The 20,039-nt window shown below is 54.3% G+C and overlaps 2 protein-coding genes across 10 annotated transcripts in view; both read right to left on the bottom strand.

Annotated features, from left to right (window-relative positions):
* Window positions 1–8,228, bottom strand: CORO6 (coronin 6). 4 transcript variants are annotated; one of them, XM_019981449.2, is made up of 11 exons: window positions 8,016–8,227; window positions 6,590–6,789; window positions 5,001–5,123; window positions 4,284–4,413; window positions 3,995–4,176; window positions 2,761–2,880; window positions 2,214–2,318; window positions 1,980–2,125; window positions 1,557–1,614; window positions 1,227–1,457; window positions 1–1,137 (listed from the first exon to the last, which is right to left on the bottom strand). In XM_019981449.2, exons 2-11 carry the CDS (start codon window positions 6,785–6,787, stop codon window positions 1,015–1,017), a joined length of 1,416 nt encoding a protein of 471 aa, XP_019837008.2. In that variant the 5' UTR covers window positions 6,788–6,789; window positions 8,016–8,227; the 3' UTR covers window positions 1–1,014. The 4 variants fall into 4 exon arrangements, with proteins under 4 accessions (XP_019837008.2, XP_019837006.2, XP_019837009.2 ...); XM_019981447.2 differs by having other exon boundaries at window positions 6,590–6,849; window positions 8,016–8,226; XM_019981450.2 differs by lacking the exon at window positions 2,761–2,880 and having other exon boundaries at window positions 6,590–6,849; window positions 8,016–8,228.
* A 3,883-nt stretch (window positions 8,229–12,111) lies between these two features.
* The window catches only part of SSH2 (slingshot protein phosphatase 2), a 246,552-nt gene continuing 238,624 nt past the window's right edge, over window positions 12,112–20,039 (bottom strand). For all 6 annotated transcript variants that reach the window (XM_019980924.2, XM_019980926.2, XM_019980923.2 and 3 more), the window contains one exon: window positions 12,112–19,069. In XM_019980924.2, coding sequence (XP_019836483.2) covers window positions 17,042–19,069 — 2,028 coding nt within the window. In that variant the 3' untranslated portion in view covers window positions 12,112–17,041. The remainder of the gene's footprint in view (window positions 19,070–20,039) is intronic.

The raw sequence follows: 20,039 nt of genomic DNA on the forward strand, positions 1-20,039 counted from the left end.
TTTTTCCTATTTGCCTTTACTGGGGAAGACCGCCCACCTGCGGGCTGAGGGGTCCTTCTGAACCTCAGAGTGGGGAGGGCTCTGAAGAAAGAGGATGTCTGGTGGGTCCTGAGCCGAGGGTTTCATCTGTCAGGGCCTCCAGGATTCTGGTGGTGGCATTTACAGAGGCTGGGGGTCTCACATCCCCACCCATGCAGGAGGCAGAGACTGAGCACTTAGTAAAATGTTTCATTCAGAACATCTTGTTTTCCTCCTAGAGTCAAGGCCACAGCAGAGGGCTGGGAGCTGTGTGTGTGTGTGTATGTACAGCAGAGGGCTGGGAGGTGTGTGTGTGTGTACAGCAGAGGGCTGGGAGGTATGTGTGTGTGTGTGTAGTGGAGGTGGAACTTGCTTCCTCATGCCAGTTTTCTGGTTGGTTCTTCTGAGGAAGTGCCACGCGGAAGCCACCCTCTCCCCCGCAGGTGGGGAGAAGGGAGCCCTCTGCCATGGACTACTGGGTGTAGCCTGGGGGACCGGCTCTACAGCCAACGTTTGTGTCTGTAGAAATGGGGTGACGCCCGTTCAGTTGACCACTCAGGATGGTGGGGTCAAGTGAGCTGATTAGAGGCAGAAGCGTTGTAATTTTCCCCAGCCTGGGGAGACCCGTCGAATCGCTACCCCTTTGAGGTCAATCCCAAGCTCCCCACCATCTCCAAGCATTAAGCTAACACTAAGCACTTTCTCTGCCCTGGGCGAGGAACAAAGGGGACACTGCCTGCGGTGCAGCACCATTGCTGAGGCCCCGCCAGCTCCTGCCTAAATCCCGGACGAGGTACGCCGCCAGGTGGGTGGCAGACGGACACGAGTCTCTGCAATTGTCCAGATCTCCCGCGAAGGGCGGAGTTCCCTCCCCAGTCCCCGCCCAGGCCTAGAGGGGCGGAGTGCGGAGCTCGGGACCCAAAGCCAGGGCCCTCGGGTGTGCTGGCGCTCCGCCCCACTGTGCTTCCCGGCTTGGACCTCCCCGTTGGCACTGCGCTAGTCCGTGCCGTCCACCAGCTCGCACAGCATGTTCTCCAAAGACGTGATGCGCTGCTCCTGGGCCTGCACCTGCTCGCGCAGGGCCTTGATCTCCTCCAGCAGCGTCTCCAGGGTGTGCTGCTGCGGGGCGCAGAGGACCGGAGAGGTGTTGGGCGCGGGGCGGTAGGGGGCTGTAGATTGGGCCTCGGTGGAGCCGCGCGGGGCCTTACCGACAAGGGAGCATTGCTGGCTGACTGGCTGCGACGAGGGCCGGAGGGCGGGCGCACGTCCAGGATGTTGCGCTTGGTGACCCGGAGCTCGCGGTGCTTGGGAGGCACGTAACCGTCCCTCAACGAGATGAGCACGGGGTCGGCGTCCTGACCTGATAGCCATTCGTCTGCTTCTAGGGCCGGCTCGGGGCCCGGCGTATCTGGGTAAAGGTCGTCCTGGAACAGGTCTGACTGCGGGGGGTAGGGAGACAGGAGAACAAGCTCAGTGTCCAGCCTGCTCCGCTCCCTTCCGCCTCGGAGCTCTGCCCAACCCTCTCGAGATCAACTCACCTTGCGGGGCACAGTCATGACGATGGGTTCACACTTTCTTTCGTGCAACTTGTAGAACCTAAAAGGGAGCGGGGATCAGCACCCGCTCAGGCTCCCACTCCCTTCACTTTTGCTGGGGACCAGGGGGATCGCAAAGAGTCGGACACTTGCTGGGCGCCTACGATGCCTTGCACTTTAAACACATCCAACTGGTAAAACGCCTCTGAGAGGGTGTTTATCATCCTTAACAGGTTAAGAAACTGAAGTTCAGAGAATGTCAACCGTGTAGCTTTGGGGCTGGCACTGGAAACAAGTCTGTTTGACCCCAACCTCCCAATCCAGCCCACTCCTTTCCAAAGATTACACGCCTGGGGAAGCCCCCGCGTCTTCCCAGATGGGACGTGGGGACAGAGGCAGGTGAACAGGAAGGGCAAAGCTGCTGACCGTGCGATCTCGCACTTGCTGACATCGAGTCCCCGCTTGGGCATGAAGCCCATGCCCCTCTGCGGCTCCTTGCTGCTGAAGGTGTTCAGGTAGTGCACGAAGGGAGGTTCCTCGGTGATCTCAAAGTACCGAATGCTGCTGTCGCCCTGCAAAGCCAGTCGGTTCAGAGCCGTATCGCGCAGGCCCCCCTCATCTCCGTCCGGCCCCCTCTACTTCCCTCCCGGCCACCAGCACCTTGCCGCACAGGTAGACGATGCTGGAGTCGGGATCGTAGAAAGGCAGTAGGACCCCATTGCTTGTGTCCATCTCCTGCAGCGCCACTGGCTCCTCGAAGTTGTTCTGCCCAAGCACAGGAGGCGTGAACAGCCAGCCCCAGCCCACCCTCGGTGGCGCTTCCGGATGCCCCGAAGCTCCTGGACACTGCCTGCCCTCCCTGATGCCCTCGCACTCCCAAGGCACCTCTGGTGAACGAAGCTGCAGACCCAACCTCTGGACACCACTCCTGGTCCCCCGCACCTAGACCCCCTGTGCCGCCGCATGCAGTCACCGCAAACCACCCCCAGGGACTCGGCATCACCAGGTGGGGGCGCCAGCATGGGCTCCTTCAGGCGACGCAGCAAAACTGGGCAGAGGGGTGGGTGTGGGGATGGCAGGCGCTGCCAAGGGGGCAGCAGCCTCCAGCCCTGTCCAGGTGGGCATGCCCTGCGGGTGGGGGGCGCCTGGCCCCTCCCCCGTGATGCCAGTCCCCGGGGCACACACCCCAAGCGTCCAGCTGCGTTACCGGGTCCCACAGGCCCAGCTCTCGCTGGCTCATGCGGGTGAAGCCCGTGGTGAAGATATGACCCTGGCGCGTGAAGACAGCCCGCATGGGCCTCATTCCCTCGTGGGCCGCAAACCTCTCCTGGGGGCGGAGGGGAGACAGGGAGAGGCGTCACCCAGCTGCTTGCCCTGGGGAGCCTGGAGGGCCGGGCAACCAACTTGCTGACTTGGGTGTGAGGGCGGGGGCGGAGACAAAAGGGGCCCTAAATATTCAGTTTCCTGGGGCCCCCCTGGGTGGCCGCAGGCCTGGAGAGCACGGGGCGCGAGCTTCTCTCTGCAGATGCTGAGCCCTTAAACGCCCTCAGGGCAGGGGAGGTGTCTTCGGGCTTCCCTGGAGCTCGGCCAGGCTCTTCCCAGACCGGAGCTCCCCGCTCCGCTTCGGCTCTCTTGGGCGCGGGCCACGGCCGGGGAGGGCGCTCCCAGCTGACCCAGCGAAGGAGCGAGCGCGTGCGCCCAGCGCGGCCTGGCCTACCGGGTCCCAGAGCGCGAGTTGCCGCTCACTCATCCTGCTGAAGCCGGTGCTGAGCAGCTTCCCGTCTGTGGTGAAGACGGCCCGCAGCGGGCGGGCGCCCTCGTGAGGCCGGGCTCGCTCCTGCTCGCGGGGTTAGTGGGTTAGAGCGCGCGCGGCTCCGCCCGGCCCCGCCGCGCTGGACGCGCGCCCTCCGCGCCGACGTGCAGTGTCCCGCGCAGCCCGCGCCCCGGGTTAGATTGAGGCTGGTGAGGCAGGTGCCACCGCCCTCGCAGGCCACCCAGCTGGGACAGACAATGCGCGGGGATGGCCCCCAACCCTCCGCCCGGCTGGTCAACTAGGTTGGAAAGGGGCCTGCCCGCGAACCAGGGTTGGGTCCAGACCCGGGAAGAAGGCGTGCCAGCTGGGAGGAGAAGGGTCCGGGGGCTCAGGTTCATGCAAGGTCTGGTGGGAGGATAGAGTTTGCAGCTTCTCCCCTTCTCAATCACAAATTGGGCAGCCCTCATCTAGGCTGCTGAGACGCAGGGAAGGGGAGGAAACAGGAGCCGGGCAGAGACCAGCGGAGCTGGGGGCTTACTTAGGGCAGGGGGCTAAAGGGAGGACTGGGGTCTGGGATCGAGGTGGAGAAGGTGAGCGCTGGAAGCAGGGCTCAGGGGAGGGCGGGTACAGAGGCCTGACAGCTGCCCCCTGACATAGGGGCTGAGGAGCGGCCAGGCCAGGCACTCACCGCCACCACCTGGCCCTTGCGCGGGTCGATGATTCGCAGGGTCTTGTCCTTGCAGGTGGTGGCTAGCAGGCTCCCGTTGGTGTTCCAGCACACGCTGTGGATGACGTCTGGGTGCATGTCGTCTAGACTCAGGAGCACCTCCCCAGTGCCCACGTTCCAGATGATGATCACATTGTCACCACCTGCCCAGAACGGCCAGACATCATCACCTGGGCCCTGCCTTTGCCACTCCCCCCACCCCCCACCCCCCGCCTCCCCGATGTCTATTAGAACCCCTAGCCTCCCAGACCTGCACTGAGCAGGACATTCCGGGCAGTGGGGTGCCAGGAGAGGATGCCCACACGTTTGGAGTGGCCCTCCAGTGTGATGATGGGCTCTGTGATGCTGCGCACAGGGGTATAGTCTGGAATCTGCCACACCTGGGTGGAAGGAAAAGGCGTAGGGTAGGTGGGATGAGGAGCCAGCTTCATCACTGCTCCTCCCCTACTTCCTGGAGAAGGAAATGGCAAGCCACTTCAGTATTCTTGCCTGGAAAATCCCATGGACAGAGGAGCCTGTTCATGGGGTTACAGGCTACAGTTCATGGGGTCGCAAAGACTAGGACACGACTGAGAGATTTCACTTCTTCCCCTAATCCCCCACCCCCACTCCACCGGCTCTCTTGCGGGGTAAGGGTCAGATGCAGGACATGTGATGGTGGCCACCTGGGGCAGAAACGGCTGGGAGCCAGGAGGGGGCGCTGTCAGCTCTCCAGAGACCTCCCTACTCCCCTGAGCAGGGAGACTTCAGAGCCCTGCCTCCCTGCTCTTCAGGCTCCAAGGTGGCCACAGCTATAATTAGTCCTAAGCAGTGCATCCTGGGAGGGGGTGGGCATGTAGCTGAAAATAGCCTGGGAGCTGGGCAGGGCAGGTCCTGGCACTCAGCACCTCCCTTACCACCTTACAAAGCACAGGTGAGGCCGCCCTCCCGGCTTCCCATGCCCCACAGCCCAGGAGCTGGTACCTACCATGATGGTGGTGTCGTCTGAGGCACTGGCAATGACGTTGTCATTGTGCGGGCACCAGTCAATGTCCAGCACAGGGGCAGTGTGCCCAGTGACCAGTGGGTAGTTCTTATCCACTCGCCCTGTCTGCAGGGGTCAGAGAAGGAGATATGGGGCTATTCTCCTGTGTGTTTTCAGGGGGCTGGGAGTGGACCTATTTACATCTCAACTGTCTGTTATCTGTTGTCTCTTTGCAGAACTCACCCCCTCTCTGCTCCTCCAAACCCAGACAGCCTACTTCCTCTACTTCCCTGAAGGCAGAGTCTAAGTCATTTAATATCAAGGAATCAGACACAGAGAGGTAAGATAACTTAACCAAGGACACACAGCAAGATACTGGTAGAGCCAAGACTTGACTTCTCAGTCCAGTGCTCTTCCAAGAACACCTCCTTGGAGGACGCTGTTCTTGGGCCTGTCCCCTGCACCTGAAATCTCTCTGGGAAACCCCTTCTGGACTAGGTCAAGGTAAGGTTATATGCAGTGCAGGGCTGCATAGCTCCTTCCTAGCCGCAATGGGCAGATCTCTCCCTGGTCACTGGCTTTACCTTGGAACCACCAGCAGCAGGCATTCCTCATGCCTGCTATCTCCTAACCTGAGCTGAGGCCCATCTATTTTTAATCTTTATGGTATGTTTGGGGGGGGCTCTGAGGCCTTTGCAGGGGCTGGCATCGACCCAGACCAGGCGGCAGGGGAGAGGGGTGGCTGTGTGGCACTGGAATGGCGGTTGTACTGGGGGAGGGGGTGGCTCCCACTGAAATTTGAGCCCTGGGGATGGTGTCCTTGGATGGCGTCTGCATTGTCTTGGAGTGAGTCACTGGCTATTGTCAGGCCTCATCCTGACCTTGCCACCTGTGGGGCCTCTCCTAACAAGGTGTAGAGGCCAGAATCCAGGTCAAGGTCATGCCTTGGAGTGGACAGCCTATGGGTAGGGATGGCTGAGGGGCTTGAGGCTACTCAGTAAAGGTGATGGTCATTGCTTGGCCCCCATCCCTGGAGTATTGGGGGCTTTGGCCTCATGACATATGGGGACATATGTCATGTCCCCCTGCCTTTTGCTCTTGTTCTACCTCACTGCAAGAACCAGAAAGGGGGAGGCAGCCAAGGATTCTGGATAGAGCCTGACCCTGTCCTCACTGTGCTGCTCTGGGGTGTGATTTAATCCAGTAGTCACCCTGGGCTGGGTACAAAGATCCAGAGGCCAGAAACACGAAGGGGTGTGGCATCAGGAGAATAGGAACAGAATCCAGCCAGGTCCTGACTCCACTGCTTCCCAACTATCCATCACCTCCTCCAGGTCCCTGCTGGGTACAGGATGCTGCAAGGAGAAGGGATGGGCTGTGCGTAGGTGGGGACCAATGTGATGCTGCTGTTCTGGGAGGGGTGAGGAGCTCCCAATCGGTCCCTGAGAGATTGGGGGATAGGGAGCAGTCAGTCCGCCTAGACTGCCCTGCCGAATTAGGAATGGAGCTAGGTGAGAACACAGGCTGCTGTCCGGAGTCCCCAGGAGTCACAGTCGGTGTCCTCCACCTGCTTCCTTCCCCTCATCCCTCACCTTGGCCAGAGGCAGGACGATGAAGGCACCTCCACCCCCAGCCTCCACAATAATGGCCAGGAATTTGGGGTTGACGGCACAGAAGGCGCTGTCCCATGTGACCTTGGACACACGGATGTCCTCGTAGGCCTGGTCAGCCTTTGCCGCCTGTCCAAACACGTGGCGGAACTTGCTCTGCCGAACCACGCGCCGGCTCATAGCTGGGGGCAGAGATGGAGGATCTCAGTCCCCAGAAATGCTTTTGGTCCTTAGTCCTGTAGCTGTGGGAGGGAGGAAGAGTTGGGGGAGTGGCAAGTGAGAAGGATTATCTTGCCAAGAGTCAGGTATAAATTAATATAGAGTCTGGTCCTAGAAGCAAGGCGTTTTCTTATATATGGGAAAGTTCTTTGCTTAGTTCGAGGGACTTGGATTTGGGACCTGACTTCTTCTTAGAGAACCGGCCCTTAGACTGGGGCCAACAGTGGAAGCTAACTGGGCCTGAAAGCTTCCTGGACCTTCAAGTGGTTTTGGGAGGAGCCTCAACACCAGGCTGCCCTCCGGCTGCCAGCCTTGGGTGAGCATCTCTTCACCGAAGTGGTTTATCTCCCAGAGGCGTCTTGGTCCAGAATCAGAGACTTCCTGGCTTAAGGCCATTTGTGGGGCTAGGACTGCAGCCCCCCAAGATTCTAAGCTCAGCATCTCTGGCAAAGGTTAGGCGAATGGGGTTTGCCTTTTTCTAAAAATTTGCCAAGGAGGAGTTCCTCCTGTCAGCTAACCTGAGTCCTTCCTGCTCCTGCTGTCATCAGTTTCTTCCCATGCTGTCGGGGGTGGGGTGGGAGTGGGAGGAACGCGCTGTAAGGTAGATTTCCTCCTCCCACCCCTCTCGCACCGGCTTCTCTAAGAGGCCCTCACGACGGTATTCTGGCTTTTACCCGCCATACTTCAGTCCCACTTCTCCTCTGGGTCCTCTCTCCTGCTAAACTCTTGCGGCTAGGGTCCTCGAACCCCTCCCCAGGCCAGAACCAAATTTTCAGAAGTGGAATGGGGAGGGTGAGGTGCCTCTTCTCCCGCTAGGAGCTTGCACTCAGCTCTTCCCCAGGCACCACACCAAGCGCTTTCCAAGCCGCAGCCACTGCCTCCAGCCCCTCCCCAGCACCGGGCATCCTTGTGCCCTTCAAGCCGCTTCTGCAGCCCCCGGCCTCAGGCCCGGCCTCTGGCCTCCCCGCACCCTCCTCCGGCCCCGGCACTGCGTTCTTGCGAGACGAGGTGTCTGCGCCCTGAGGGCGCGCGGGCCGCTGTCCGGCCAAATATAGACGCCAAGTCCGCCCCGCCCGGGACCGAATTTGGCGGCGGTGGGGGGGAGGGGGGAGGGAGCGCAGACCTCTGTCCCCTCCAGACACCCCGCCCGCTCCACTGGCTGCGGCGGCGGTGTGTGGCGGGGGAGTACCTGCTCCTGGGCCGGCCGAGAGGCGCTCACGCTGCGACTTCTCTGCGGAGGGGCTTGGGGGTGCGCTGAAGGCCGAGGGAGGCGTCAGGGCGCCGGAACTGCCTCTCCGGGTGTCCGCGGCGTCTGGGGCCCGGGCGTTCGGCTGCGCGCTCCGGCCGCTGCCTGCAACTCCCGGGGCCGGGCGCCGCTGCAGTCCCAGCTGCCGCTGCCATCAACCTGCGGAGGCGGGGCTCCGGCGGGGGCGGGGTCACACAGGCCCCGCCCCTCCGGCGGCGGGAAAGTCGAGCGCTGCAAAGGCAGCGCGACTCGTCCTCCGGCCTGCGAGAAGCGTCCAAAGTAATTTTGCGTGTGTGCTGGCGGGCTCCGCGCCTACCGGGTGAACTGGGGAGGCCCAGGTTCCCAGACCTTAGAGCTGGGCGCTGAGAGAGCGAGCCTACGAGGGGGCGCGCTCCTCTTAGAGCCGGCGGCCGCGCGAGATCAGATGCCTTCGCGCTGCATTCCTGCTGCAATCACAGTCCCAATTTAGCCAGTCCCGGCAGGCCGGGGCTGTGGGACTGCACGTCCACACACCACAGAGGAGAGAGCCCGGAGGATGCTCTGGGGACTCTTGGATGAGGGCCTAGGTTGGCCCAGGGCAGCTGGGAGAGTCCCTGACAGGGGGCTGTGAATGTTACTGTGTTATTAATACACTGTCACTGTACTAGACATTCCACCCCTTTAGGGAGGATTCCACTGAACAGGGCAGAAAGCAACCTAAAAACCGGGAGTAGAAATGAAGAAGAAAAAAGTGAAAACCAGGTTCAAGGAAAAGCAGCTGGCCCAGGTCTTTCGCCAGATTTTAGACACTAAACCTGACTCCTCAAGTCTTGAGGGCCTTGTTTATATTGATGTTCTACTGTGTTCCAGGGAAGCCCCTACCCCACTCCCACTCCCTTCAAGACCCTTGGATGAGTATTGACTAAGATTAAGTAAAAGTTAAAGTCGCTCAGTCGTGTCCGACTCTGCGACCCCATGGACTATACAGTCCATGGAATTCTCCAGGCCAGAATATTGGAGTGGGTAGCCTTACCCTTCTCCAGGGGATCTTCCCAACCCAGGGATGGAACCCAGGTCTCCCTCGGGGCAGGCAGATTTTTTACCAGCTGAGCCACAAGACAAGCCCAAGAATATTGGAGTGGGTATCCTATTTCTTCTCCAGCAGATCTTCCCCACCTGGGAATCGAACTGGGGTCTCCTGCATTGCAGGTGGATTCTTTACCAGCTGAATTAGACCAAGATTAAGGAAGAGATAAAAAGAAATCTGATCAAAATGCAGCCAGTGAAAAACAATTAGTCCCTCTAGCTGCTCTTTAAGCAGTCTCACCTGCTGCCTGGATTTCTTCCTTTAGATCATAAGGCCCTGGAGGGTCCAGGGGACCAGCGATTCTCATTCTCCAGGAGTGAGTGAGTGAAGTCGCTCAGTCCTGTCCGACTCTTTGCGACCCCATGGACTATACCCTACAAGGCTCCTCTATCCATGGAATTTTCCAAGCAAGAATACCGGAGTGGATTGCCATTTCCTTCTCCAGGAGATCTTCCCAACCCAGGGATTGAACCCGAGTTTCCCGCATTGTAGACAGATGCTTTACCATCTGAGCCACCAGGGAAGTTTTTCTCTGGACACACCTGGAAATCAATGGAACACAGCTTTTCAGAAGGTAGAGGTCAGCATTAGGGGTAAAGGGAGGGAAGGTGGTGGGAACCTCAAACGGATCAGAAGGCTTGTTTCTCAGGAAGAGTCCAAGTATTCAGTGGCTTGTGGGCCAGACACTTGTTATGGGTACTTCAGGAACGATTATGGCATTGGAGTGGGGCATAAGAGTAGTGTACGAAGAATCTCCCTTTTACCTAAAGATTCCAGGCACCTGATTAGGAGGAAAAGACCTGAGGGACTCAGTAGCTCCTTAATAACAATAGCTACACACTGTATTACAGACATTACACTTACTAATTCCATTCTGATAATAGTCTTCTGAGATGGGTGCCATTATTACCCCTGTTTTACAGATGAGGAAACTGAGGCAGGAAACTGAGACAGTAGAGCTGAGATTCTTACCCAAGAGTTCTGGTGTCTGGGTCAAGCTTTTCAGAACCATGCATTTCTTTTTTTTTTAATTTTAATTGATTTTGCTGTGCCGGGTCTTCGTTGCTGCTTGGGCTTTTCTCTAGTTGTGGCGAGTCGGGGCCTCTCTAGTTGCCTCTCGTTGTGGAGGACGGTATCTAGGGTGTGCGGCGTCAGTAGCTGCAGCTCCTGGACTCTAGAGCATAGGCTCAATGGTTGTGGTGCACGGGCTTAGTTGCTCTGCAGCATGTGAGATCTTCTGAGATCAGGGATTGAACCTATGTCTCCTGCATTGGTAGGTGGATTCTTTACCATTGAGCCACCAGGGAAGCCCAGCACCATGCATTTCTGTCTCTCCTTGAAGGAGAATGCCACTTTGTCTCACAAATGCTGATACCAAGAGTTACGTTTTGTGGCACAGAGGAAAGGCCACATGGACTAACTACAAAACTGGAGTTTTAGCCATTGCTCAGTCACCCTATTTTTGCACCTTTCTTGAGCTGTATAATGAAGAGGGCTGGGTTAGGTTCTTTCCAACTCTGTACCACTTGTTGGCAGAAAAGCTACGTGACATGCTGTCTCCTACCTTGAAATGGCGTTTTCTTCTTCTCTCCTCTCCTTTTCTCCTTTTTAGAGAGAGCCAGGAACTCCATTCTAGAGGGAAAGGTCTGGGGCTAAGAAGCAGGAATCCTTCAATCCATTCTGCCTTCAGTTCCATCACTTGGGAAGTGGGGGAGGTGTGCTCTCCAGGTACAGGAGCAGAACTCAGATATTATTTAGAGCTGGTAAGGCTCAGCCCTGCCCTCTAGCCTTCTGGCTGCCAAGGCCTGGCAGATCCATGGGTGAGTGGAGCCAAGGTACAAAGAATCAATCAGTGGAAGAAGCTTCTTGGACTTGGTGCTTTCCCCTGCTGTTATCCATCTAAACTGCAATCCGTAGAAGACAGGCATAGAAAGCCACGACTGATCAGGGTTAGGGACTCCAGGCACCTCTGGAATATTTTGTGAAATGACCTTGCCTTCATCATCAGGCACTCTGGCACTCGAGCCAGACACCAGTGGTGTGCTCATCTCATTTGATATGGATGATTCATATCATCCACAAAACACTGACAAGGCAGTGTTTTCTCTGGAAATGGAGCTTTCCCTGGATGGTAGCACTGCTTTATATGTGATGAACGGCATCACTAAATATCTCATGATGGGTCTGTTGGAGGGGTGGGAGAAGTGGAGACCCCTTCCCTCCCAGCCTGGTTTGTTGTGGATTTTTGGGTTGTGCCGTGCAGCTTGTGGGATCTTAGTTTCCTGACCAGGGGTTGAACCTGTGCCCTCTGCAGTGAAAGCTCCGAGTCCTAACCACTGGACCACCAGGGAATTCTTCCCCTCTCTGCCCTGTCCCCAGCCTGTTTTATTGGAGAGCTGCTCTTTGGCCCCATCTCTCTTCCTCTACCATTGACATTAAGTACTCCTTTTCTAACGGTGGGAGAGGGTTAAAGCTTTTACTTCAGAAAGTCACGTCCCATTTCTAGAAACCTTTCTGTGAGCTGAGGTGCCTTGTGCCGAACAAAAGCTTGTGAACTCTCATTCATGTCCAGAGAGGTCATCTACCCAAGAAATCCAGTCTCTGCTGAGCCAGGTCACGGCAGCTGTCCTGAGCAGACCCTTTGTCCCACAGATGGCGGAGGAATTTTGGTTCCTTTGCTTATTCATTCTAACATTTAGGTGGTGGCTTTGACAAGAGCCTCTTTGACCAGGCAAGTTCTCAGCCTGGTCACTTGATTGGAGCCACACTATCTGAAATACCCTTTGGTGACCCCATTTCCCATCCAGTCCCTGTTTTGTGAGAGGTAGAAAGTTTTATTTTCCCCAGCAGTCAGCTATCTCATGAGGAGGGAGAGCAATCAGTGAGAATTGATTCATGGTTACCATCAGTGTTCTCTTCCAATCCCACCTTCTCACCACCCCCCTCTTTTGTTGCACTTGATCGAGTACACGCTTCATCTTCAAAATAAAAATTTATTCAATCTGTAACAAGAACATTGAATCTGCACATTTGCGCACAAGTTCACATTTAAAAACAGCGGAGCACATCAATAATAAAAAATCTATGATACAAGTGGAACATCCCAACCAGCAGGAAGATTAAGGAAGGAGATGAGACCACTCTTTATATTCTGCTTCAAATGCCTCAAAAAGGTCCCAGAGATTCCAGGGAGCACCTGCTTTATTTAATAAAATGTGAGCATAAAAGTTTGGGATTGCCTGGGCAAAGGTTAACAGTCAGTGGGAGGGGCTTTGGGGACTTGTTTTCTACCTTTACAACAAGTCCTACAAAACAAAGTAGAAAGGAAAAAAGAAAAGGCACCTTAAGCTATGCCAAGCAAACCAAATTCCAATAGAACATAAAAACCAAACAATTCCCTGTGGACTTACTGATGGGGAAACATTTCAGGGCCAGTTAGTTGCCCAGCTTCCAGACTGAGTCATCAGCTCGAGTTAAGCCCCGGGTACCGGAGGCCGCCGCTAGTGCTGCTGTGAGGACACAGATGGTGGCCCTAGTCACACACCTCTTGGGGCATCTTCAAGCCGATGAGGGCTGATTCCAGTTTAGAAATTCTGCCCCAGATCTCTGGGGCACTGAGAAAATGAGGCTGGTTCTCTTTTCACAGCAGGAGCCAGGCCCAGTCACCCTCCACTTCCAGGCTATTAAAATACAGAAGCATCTTGCAATAGCCTTCCATGGCATCCAGGGACCCCAAGCCCTGGAGAAGGGTTAGGAGTGTGCAGCTGCCTGCTCTGGTGGCAGGCAAGTTTTCATTCTAATACGGCCCCTGGATGAGTTGAGGCAGTAAATAAATTTATGCCTAATACATGCCTTGATCTTTTAGTTTGGAAGGGAAAATGAATCCAAGATGCTCTTAAGTTGGATTGGTGCTGAAAGAAAGAGCTAAGATTTCATCTCATCTACCATCAAAAAGCAAAACAAAATTGAAAAACAACACTAGCCATTCACCACTACAACCATCACTATAAGACCACACCATCACTGAGGAAATGACGACTGTTTCCATACAGCGTGTTGGCTGGGAGTGCAGGACACAGATGGAAATCAGCTCCAGGTGGCCCCCACTTCCCCATGAGGGCTGACCACAGGGCCTTGCTCTGTGTGAGGATGGCCAGGGCGGGTGCCTGGAGGAGGAGAGGGAGTGGCCATCAAGATGATGCTCCTTTTAATACTCACAATGTAAACAAAGTATCCACAGACAGTTGTTCAAAAAAGCCAAAGAATGGCTTTATTTTAAAAACTGAAAATGCCCTTGAAAATGACCCTTTTCGCATAATGCTTTCTTAGAGAGAAATAACTCCCAACCAACCCCCCCCAACAAAAAAAAAAAAAATCTCTACTAAACATGGCTAGATCACTTCAGAACTGAAATCCTCAGCTGGAACAAATGAAGATGTCTGTGAGCTGCTACTCTCAGCAACTTCAGGTCTATCTGACGGCATCTGTCTGGGGCCTTTTAGCAGGAGGGGGGACCCCAGAGCCTGGGTGGTCATCCTCAGACTGTCCTTGGGGCTCTTGGTAGTTCCCAAAACAAGAAAGAGGAAATGCCAGCTGGGATACAGGTACAGAAGCAGGAGAATGCTGGGTAAAGAGCCTGAAATGTTAGGAATGATCCCAAACATTCGGAATCTGAAAGGCCATCCAAATGAGGTGAGATGAGGATGACTACAGTACAGTCCTACATCTGCCAGAGCACACACCATGCTTACGTTGTTTCTAAAATCAGAAAAGCGGGGCTTTTCCTGCTGACCGGAGCGCCATCCAGATTACAGCTCAAAATCTGTGTGCCCGGGGGCTTGCACCCCATGCACCACGATGTGACTTTTTACACACACACGCACGCACACACAATCACACAGCCCTCCAGAATAAATTTTGAGTCAGGCTATGGTAGTTTTCAAAGTAAAGAGAACAAGAGGCACTGAGCGAGAGGTCAAAACTTCTACTCATCTCTGTCAATTGCCCAGACCTGCTGCTTTGGGTCTGAGTTTTCCATGAACAGAAAAGGGAAATAGGTCACCCGAGATTATCAGACCGTTTGAAGAGAATACAGTTTGGAAAGTTGTTGATAGGCTATCATGGACTTCCCCTGGACAGAACTCAGCTACGTAAATAGCACAAGAACACTCAGTTGTGGGAGTCTGAGGGCTGGCAAAACCCCATGGCATGCTTGAATTACAGACCTCATGTAGAGAATGTTTCTTTAGGCAGGTAAATTAAATGATTAAAAAATATAATTATTTTTTAAAAAAGGCAGAGCAAGACCATTTCCTCGACACTTAAAAAAAAGTTTCTTTCTTCACAGCGTTTGATGGTTCCCTGACCCCCCGCATCTCTGCTGTTATTTAATGCAGTGAGAGTGAGCATTGAACACCATGGCGAGAACAGTGCAATACTGCCGATGCCCAGGTGTGTCCTTCTTGATATGAGGGATGTCACCATCTCAGGGGAGTCACCGAGTGGACACGACTCTTTACCTCCATGCCAAGCCTCCTCTTCCCAACCCCGCAGTTTCCTGTCCTTTCCCCATCATCTTGGTGATGGAACTGCCTCAACCAGACAGGGCAGTGTCAATGGATGAGCCCTGGCAACTCATAACCCTGTCTTGCAAGTCTCCTCACACTGGAACATGCCGCCTAGCAGAACACTTTACAACACATTAAATATCCAGGAGTCACAAAACTGTGTGGATGACACATCTGAACACTGAAGAAACTATTTTGGAACAGCACAGATACCTATCATTACTACACCTTAAAAACACTTGGAACAGGAGGTTTCTAATTGGCCTCCTGGCAGGGACGTCAGACCCAACTGTGGCCTCCTCACAGCAACTGGATTCACAGCTCATCTTGAGCACCTAGGAGTGGCCTCAGCCCACCTCTGCTGTCTCCTTTGGGTCACCCTGTCCTCACCGAGCTCTGGTCTCTGACATCACATTCACAGCCTGTGAATCTGTCGTCTTCTCTCAGTGCTGTGATGAACCCCAAACCTAAACCTCAGCTCTGTGCTTGGTGTATTTCTCAGCGACGTGGCCATCGACCAAAGCACACAGGAAGCCAATCTGTAGACCTCTTTGGTTCTGAGGAGCTGCAGAAGGCGTTCCTTCTGGGCTAACAGGGTATTTATGGCAGGTGCTCCTGTGTTAAGGGCCTCCACAATAGCAGCAAAGCAACAGCATCCTAGATGTGGTCATTAGGGGCACCTGCCCTTGCTGAGGCCTCCCTGTGGCTCTTCAGCCCAATCCATTAGGGGCTTCTGACCTGGGCAGCAGTAACACTCACATATGCTCCCTGGCTCTGATTCAGCCAATGTTCTGGGATTTCAGTCTCAAAGAGGCATCAGCCTTCAGTCACGCTGCAATCTAATTGGGAGCCTTTGGGGGTTTCTCTGAGGAGGAAGTTACTAACACATAATTTGGCAGGAGCTGGTGATTAGAAGTCTCCATTTAAATTACACCACTGTCCACAGATTCTCTGCAGATTCCTACCAACACCCATGAGTTTTATTTCTGTGGTGTCTGTATGTCTTCCAGTTGCAGCTTTACTCCTTCTTAAAATGGATAAATCAAAAAGACCCTACAACATTAACAACAAAACAATGTAACAAAGTGAGGACATTATGTACATAAATACTGTATATAAACTAGAGAAATGACAAATCTTCCAGGAAAAGAAAAAAAGAAAACTTATGTCAAGTGTTAACAGTGATAATATTAAACAGAAAAACTTTGCATTCACTGGAGGTTATACATAGGTCATGTAACAATTCAAATATCTATGAAATTAAAAAGTTAGGCAGCGTTGGGAAAAACAGCATGAGGGAGGAAAATAAATTGGAAAAATATGGCCATGAAACTTAAAAGGCCCGCAGAATTATTCAAGTAACGAAAGGGTTAAAACCCTACATCTGTACTCATTTTAGAACACACACACATTTTCAGTTGCTGTTTTTCAAACTTGGCCCTATCGTGTTTTCTCATTGGGAGGATGCTGCAGAGCACATTTCCGGCGGGGAGTGGGGAAGAGGGGGTGGGGAAGAAAGGGTAGGATGACCACCTTAGTGGAGTCCATCCACCCAGAAGACACTGGGCGTGACCACCTCTCCACTCCCAATTTCACCTCTTCTTATTCAGATTCCCTTTACAGAGGACCTCTTGGATTTCATTTGGAGGTCATTTTAAATTTAATAAAATGATTTGCTTGGGGTAAAAAAAAAAGTATTTGCTTGATAGGTTTACAAAGCCAGCCGTTATCATGCCTTTTTATAATGATACACTCTGCAGACCAGAACAGATGAATTCTGGAAGACCCTCTTTGAAAGCAAAGCAGAGCCTGCCCACCTCAGGAACTCCCAATGGGCTGGGCTGAGAACACGCTGACGTCAGGCTGCCCCCTTCAGCAAATCTGAATCCAATGCATCAGGTCTGGAGACCAAACCCTCATCACACAGGCCCAGGGCAGCGCTTCCAATTTCCAGCTTCATCCCACCCTCCCCATCTGCTTCCTTCCTCAATCAAGCCAGCAGGCCTTTCCTCGGAGGGCAAAATGAGGAGCAGGTGGCAGTTGATTGAAAAACAGCACGTTGCCTTGGATAAAGGTGTTCTTTGAAAATGAGTGTTTTTTTGAGGTTTGAATTTTCCCAAAAAAAAAAAAAAAGACAAAATGGTCTTGCCGTCCAAATCAAACTCTCTCTCACACACACTCGGGGTGGGGGTGGGGAACAAACCCTGCATGCGCCAGGAACAGTAAAATGACCAAAATATTATAAAATTAACCAATAAAGTGCATGGTTCCTTACGTATTACACCTGCCCCTTTTACAAACATTTCTTTTAGAAAGTCACGTGTACAGGCTCAGAATCACATGGTATTATAGAAGGGGTTGGTTGTCCGTTTTTTATCATTTGCTTTTCTCAGTCTCCTAAGGGGGTGAGTTCTGCCGTGCTGCTCTCGGGGCGCCACAGCCAGCCCCGGGGCCGGGCTGGTGTCCTGCAGTCCCTGGGTCGGTACCGAAGGAAGGCCTCCTTCCGAACTAGTCAATCCAGGTCCTGCCCTGGGGAGCAAACACTGCTGACTGGAACCGAACTCTTTGGCATACTGTGCAAGGGGCCTCTCCACTGGCCTGCTCTGCGCGATGCACTCTGTGGTTCTGAGCTGCTCTATCAAATACTTGGTGGGCTCTCGGTTCTGGGGAGTGTCTGGGTTTTCTGGGGGCTCCTGGGCCTCCATGCCCGAGTCCGTTCTGAGGAAGGGCTGAAGCAGTTTGAGATGAGGGGACTCAGAGGAGACAGGCTCCCTCTCTGGTGAACAGTCTTTACAGAGGTCCAAGTAACCTAACTTGGCAAGGGAAGCTGAACGCCTCATTTGGGGTGGCTTGGGGAGCCCTACCTGGGAAGTTGCTCGGGACTCGATTTCTTTAGCGCGTCCCTTCACCACCCTGGGGCTCTGACTGGGACTCTCTATACTGTCGCTACTGGAGCTGTGTGGGAGCTGATGGGCTACAGATGTTGGGTCCAGTTTTTCTGGTTGCTCCCTGATATTATTACCCAGTTGGCTGATTAAATGCAGGTCTTCGCTACTGAACTGGGAGCCCTGATATGGCACTTCACTGGCCCTGGAGAGGGGGCCCTCCTGACTTTCTTCCCAGCTGCCCTGCTCCGTGGAGGGCTCGCTGTCTGTGGTGCTGCTCTGCCCTGTGAAGCCTTCCAGGTGAACCACCGTCTGGGGGTGCAGGTGATCCGGGCTGGCGCCACATGGCTGGGTCGTGGGACTGACAATAGGCGCTGCTGGGCTGCTCAGGGTTGGGGGCAGGTCGACTGGCCTGCTGTGCTCATGCTGGGGAGAGGAAGAATGAGGCGGAGGTAGCACTCTGGGGTGCAGAGGAGCCTGGTCGGGGCTCAGCGTCCGGTTCAGATTTTCATCCAGAGCACAGAGGACAGTGAGGGTCTCTTCCACCTTCACTGTCCTCAGTCCCTGCGCCCCACTCTTCTCACTGCTGGCTCTTTCCCACCCTGGCCCGGGATCAGGGGATGTGGCTGTGTAGGTGTATTCAATGATTTCTATCTTCTTGGGAAAGGCAGCAGGGGCCGCTGGTGTCTCGGGCCCCTGGCCGGAGACCACAGTCCTCGGCTCCCGCAAGATACCTTCATGCCGTGGGCCATTCTGAGTTGCTGGCGCTGGGTGAGACTCCCGCAGCTCAGGGGCCGGGACAATGGCAAGCTGCTCAGGACGCGGTAAAGAGCCAGACTCAGACCCACCGCATCGCCCTTGGCCCCTGCCCGTCTCTGGCTCCTTAGGGACATATGACAGTTCTGGGGCGGCTTCGTCACTCTTCCCTTTCGCTGCCAGGTCTGCCACTGAAGAATCGTTCTTGGAATTCTTGCGAGTGGACAGCAAGGTCCCCGCAGGGGCAGCACCATGGTGCTCCTGTTCTTGCCGCAGGCGCTCCTCAAACTCCAAGGTGGCTCGCCTCACGGACCCGGGGTACCACTTGGCACCCGGGGGCATCCCGGGGCCCCAGAGCTCTTGTTCCCCCTCCGCTGGTTCCTCTTCTTCTACCTCTGCGGTGGAGGAGTGTGCCCCTGGGCACCCCTCAGGGTCCCCCTTCCCTGAGTCTTTGGCTGGTTCAGGCTGGGCTGGGCAGGAACCTTCACTCTGCTCCAGGTTTCCAGGTCTGTTCTCGGCGGCCTGGGCCCTCTCCAGGGGCAGCTCGTGGACGATGTGCTTCTTTGGTGTGTGGCATGGGTTGGACAGCACGTCTCCTTTCACTTGAATCTGTCCAACTCCTTGACTGATGGATTCAATCTCAGTGACGATTTCTTTGACTGACATCGCATTTTCTGAGTGCGGCTGCATGAAGATGTCCGGGCTGACCTGTTCTGAGATTGCCTAAGGAGAGGGAACAGTGAGAAGGTTATGGTAAACTGGAGTCTGATTGAAAGAGCCAGACTGATTCCTCACTAGGTTCCAGGAGAACCTTCTGGCTCTGAGGACACAAATCATGGGGTGCCTGGAACTGTCCTCTGCCTGGGGTTACGCTCTATTTCATGGTACAAGAAAAGAACAGATTCACCAAAGGCAGAGATACAAAATTAGTCATACATCGTGTCACTGCCTATTAAACTTTTGTTCTGTTTGCTCAAATAGGATTCTGTTCCAATAGCTTGCTCCAAAAGTAAACAGTAAGTAGCCCTGGAAGCTCCTATAATCCTTATTTTCTGAAGACCCTGAGCCTTCTAGATTCAGGCCATCCTGGGGTAAATGAAACTTTTCCTCTCTAGCCTATCAACTTCTAGCCTAATCTGGTTCAAGGGGAAGAGTTCCACTGAAGGGCTCAGTGGCCGCCTTACATACGCCCAGAGTCTGAGGGAGATGGATGTCTGACTTGGAGTCTCACTGCTCTCTTCTGTCCTCTGTCTTGCCAGCTCTCATCCACTCCTCCCCCTGCTTCTCCCAGTGGCCGCACCCCAGCACGTGAGCACAATTCCTATGTTTCATGGGGCTCCTTCCGTGGCTGATGCAGCCACATACCTGAGCACACTCAGAAACTGTGACTGACATTTTACTGTTCCACCAGTTACAAGTCCCCACATGGGTTTAGAACTAAGCCAAAGAAAACTGGCCAGTGTGAAATCAAGCCCTACTGTAAAACAGTTAAGAATCTCAGAATTCAGAGATGGCCCTTGGACGTCTCTTAAAGCAACATCATTCTGTGCCTCAATCTATTTTGGCAGCATTTTTGCAAATTTTCAAAGTACAGTATTTCCCTAGGAATTGTTCTGGTCTTTCTCCTTCATAAGAGTCAGAGCTAGTGCAGACTAGCAAGGCCAGTTATGCCTTTGGGAGAAATGTGCTGGGA

The sequence above is a fragment of the Bos indicus genome, chromosome 19 (assembly GCF_029378745.1).
Source record: "Bos indicus isolate NIAB-ARS_2022 breed Sahiwal x Tharparkar chromosome 19, NIAB-ARS_B.indTharparkar_mat_pri_1.0, whole genome shotgun sequence".
In the NCBI taxonomy this organism is placed as follows: domain Eukaryota; kingdom Metazoa; phylum Chordata; class Mammalia; order Artiodactyla; family Bovidae; genus Bos; species Bos indicus.

Bases quoted from the DNA above. Each gene is read 5' to 3' on its own strand.
- CORO6 (XM_019981449.2), bottom strand. From the start codon at position 6,787: ATGAGCCGGCGCGTGGTTCGGCAGAGCAAGTTCCGCCACGTGTTTGGA. The intron at 4,177-4,283 runs GTCTGGGAGGCT...CGTTCTGGGCAG, and splicing joins GAATGTCCTGCTCAGTGCAG to GTGGTGACAATGTGATCATC. The intron at 2,126-2,213 runs GTGCTGGTGGCC...CTGGCTTTGCAG, and splicing joins TCGTCTACCTGTGCGGCAAG to GGCGACAGCAGCATTCGGTA.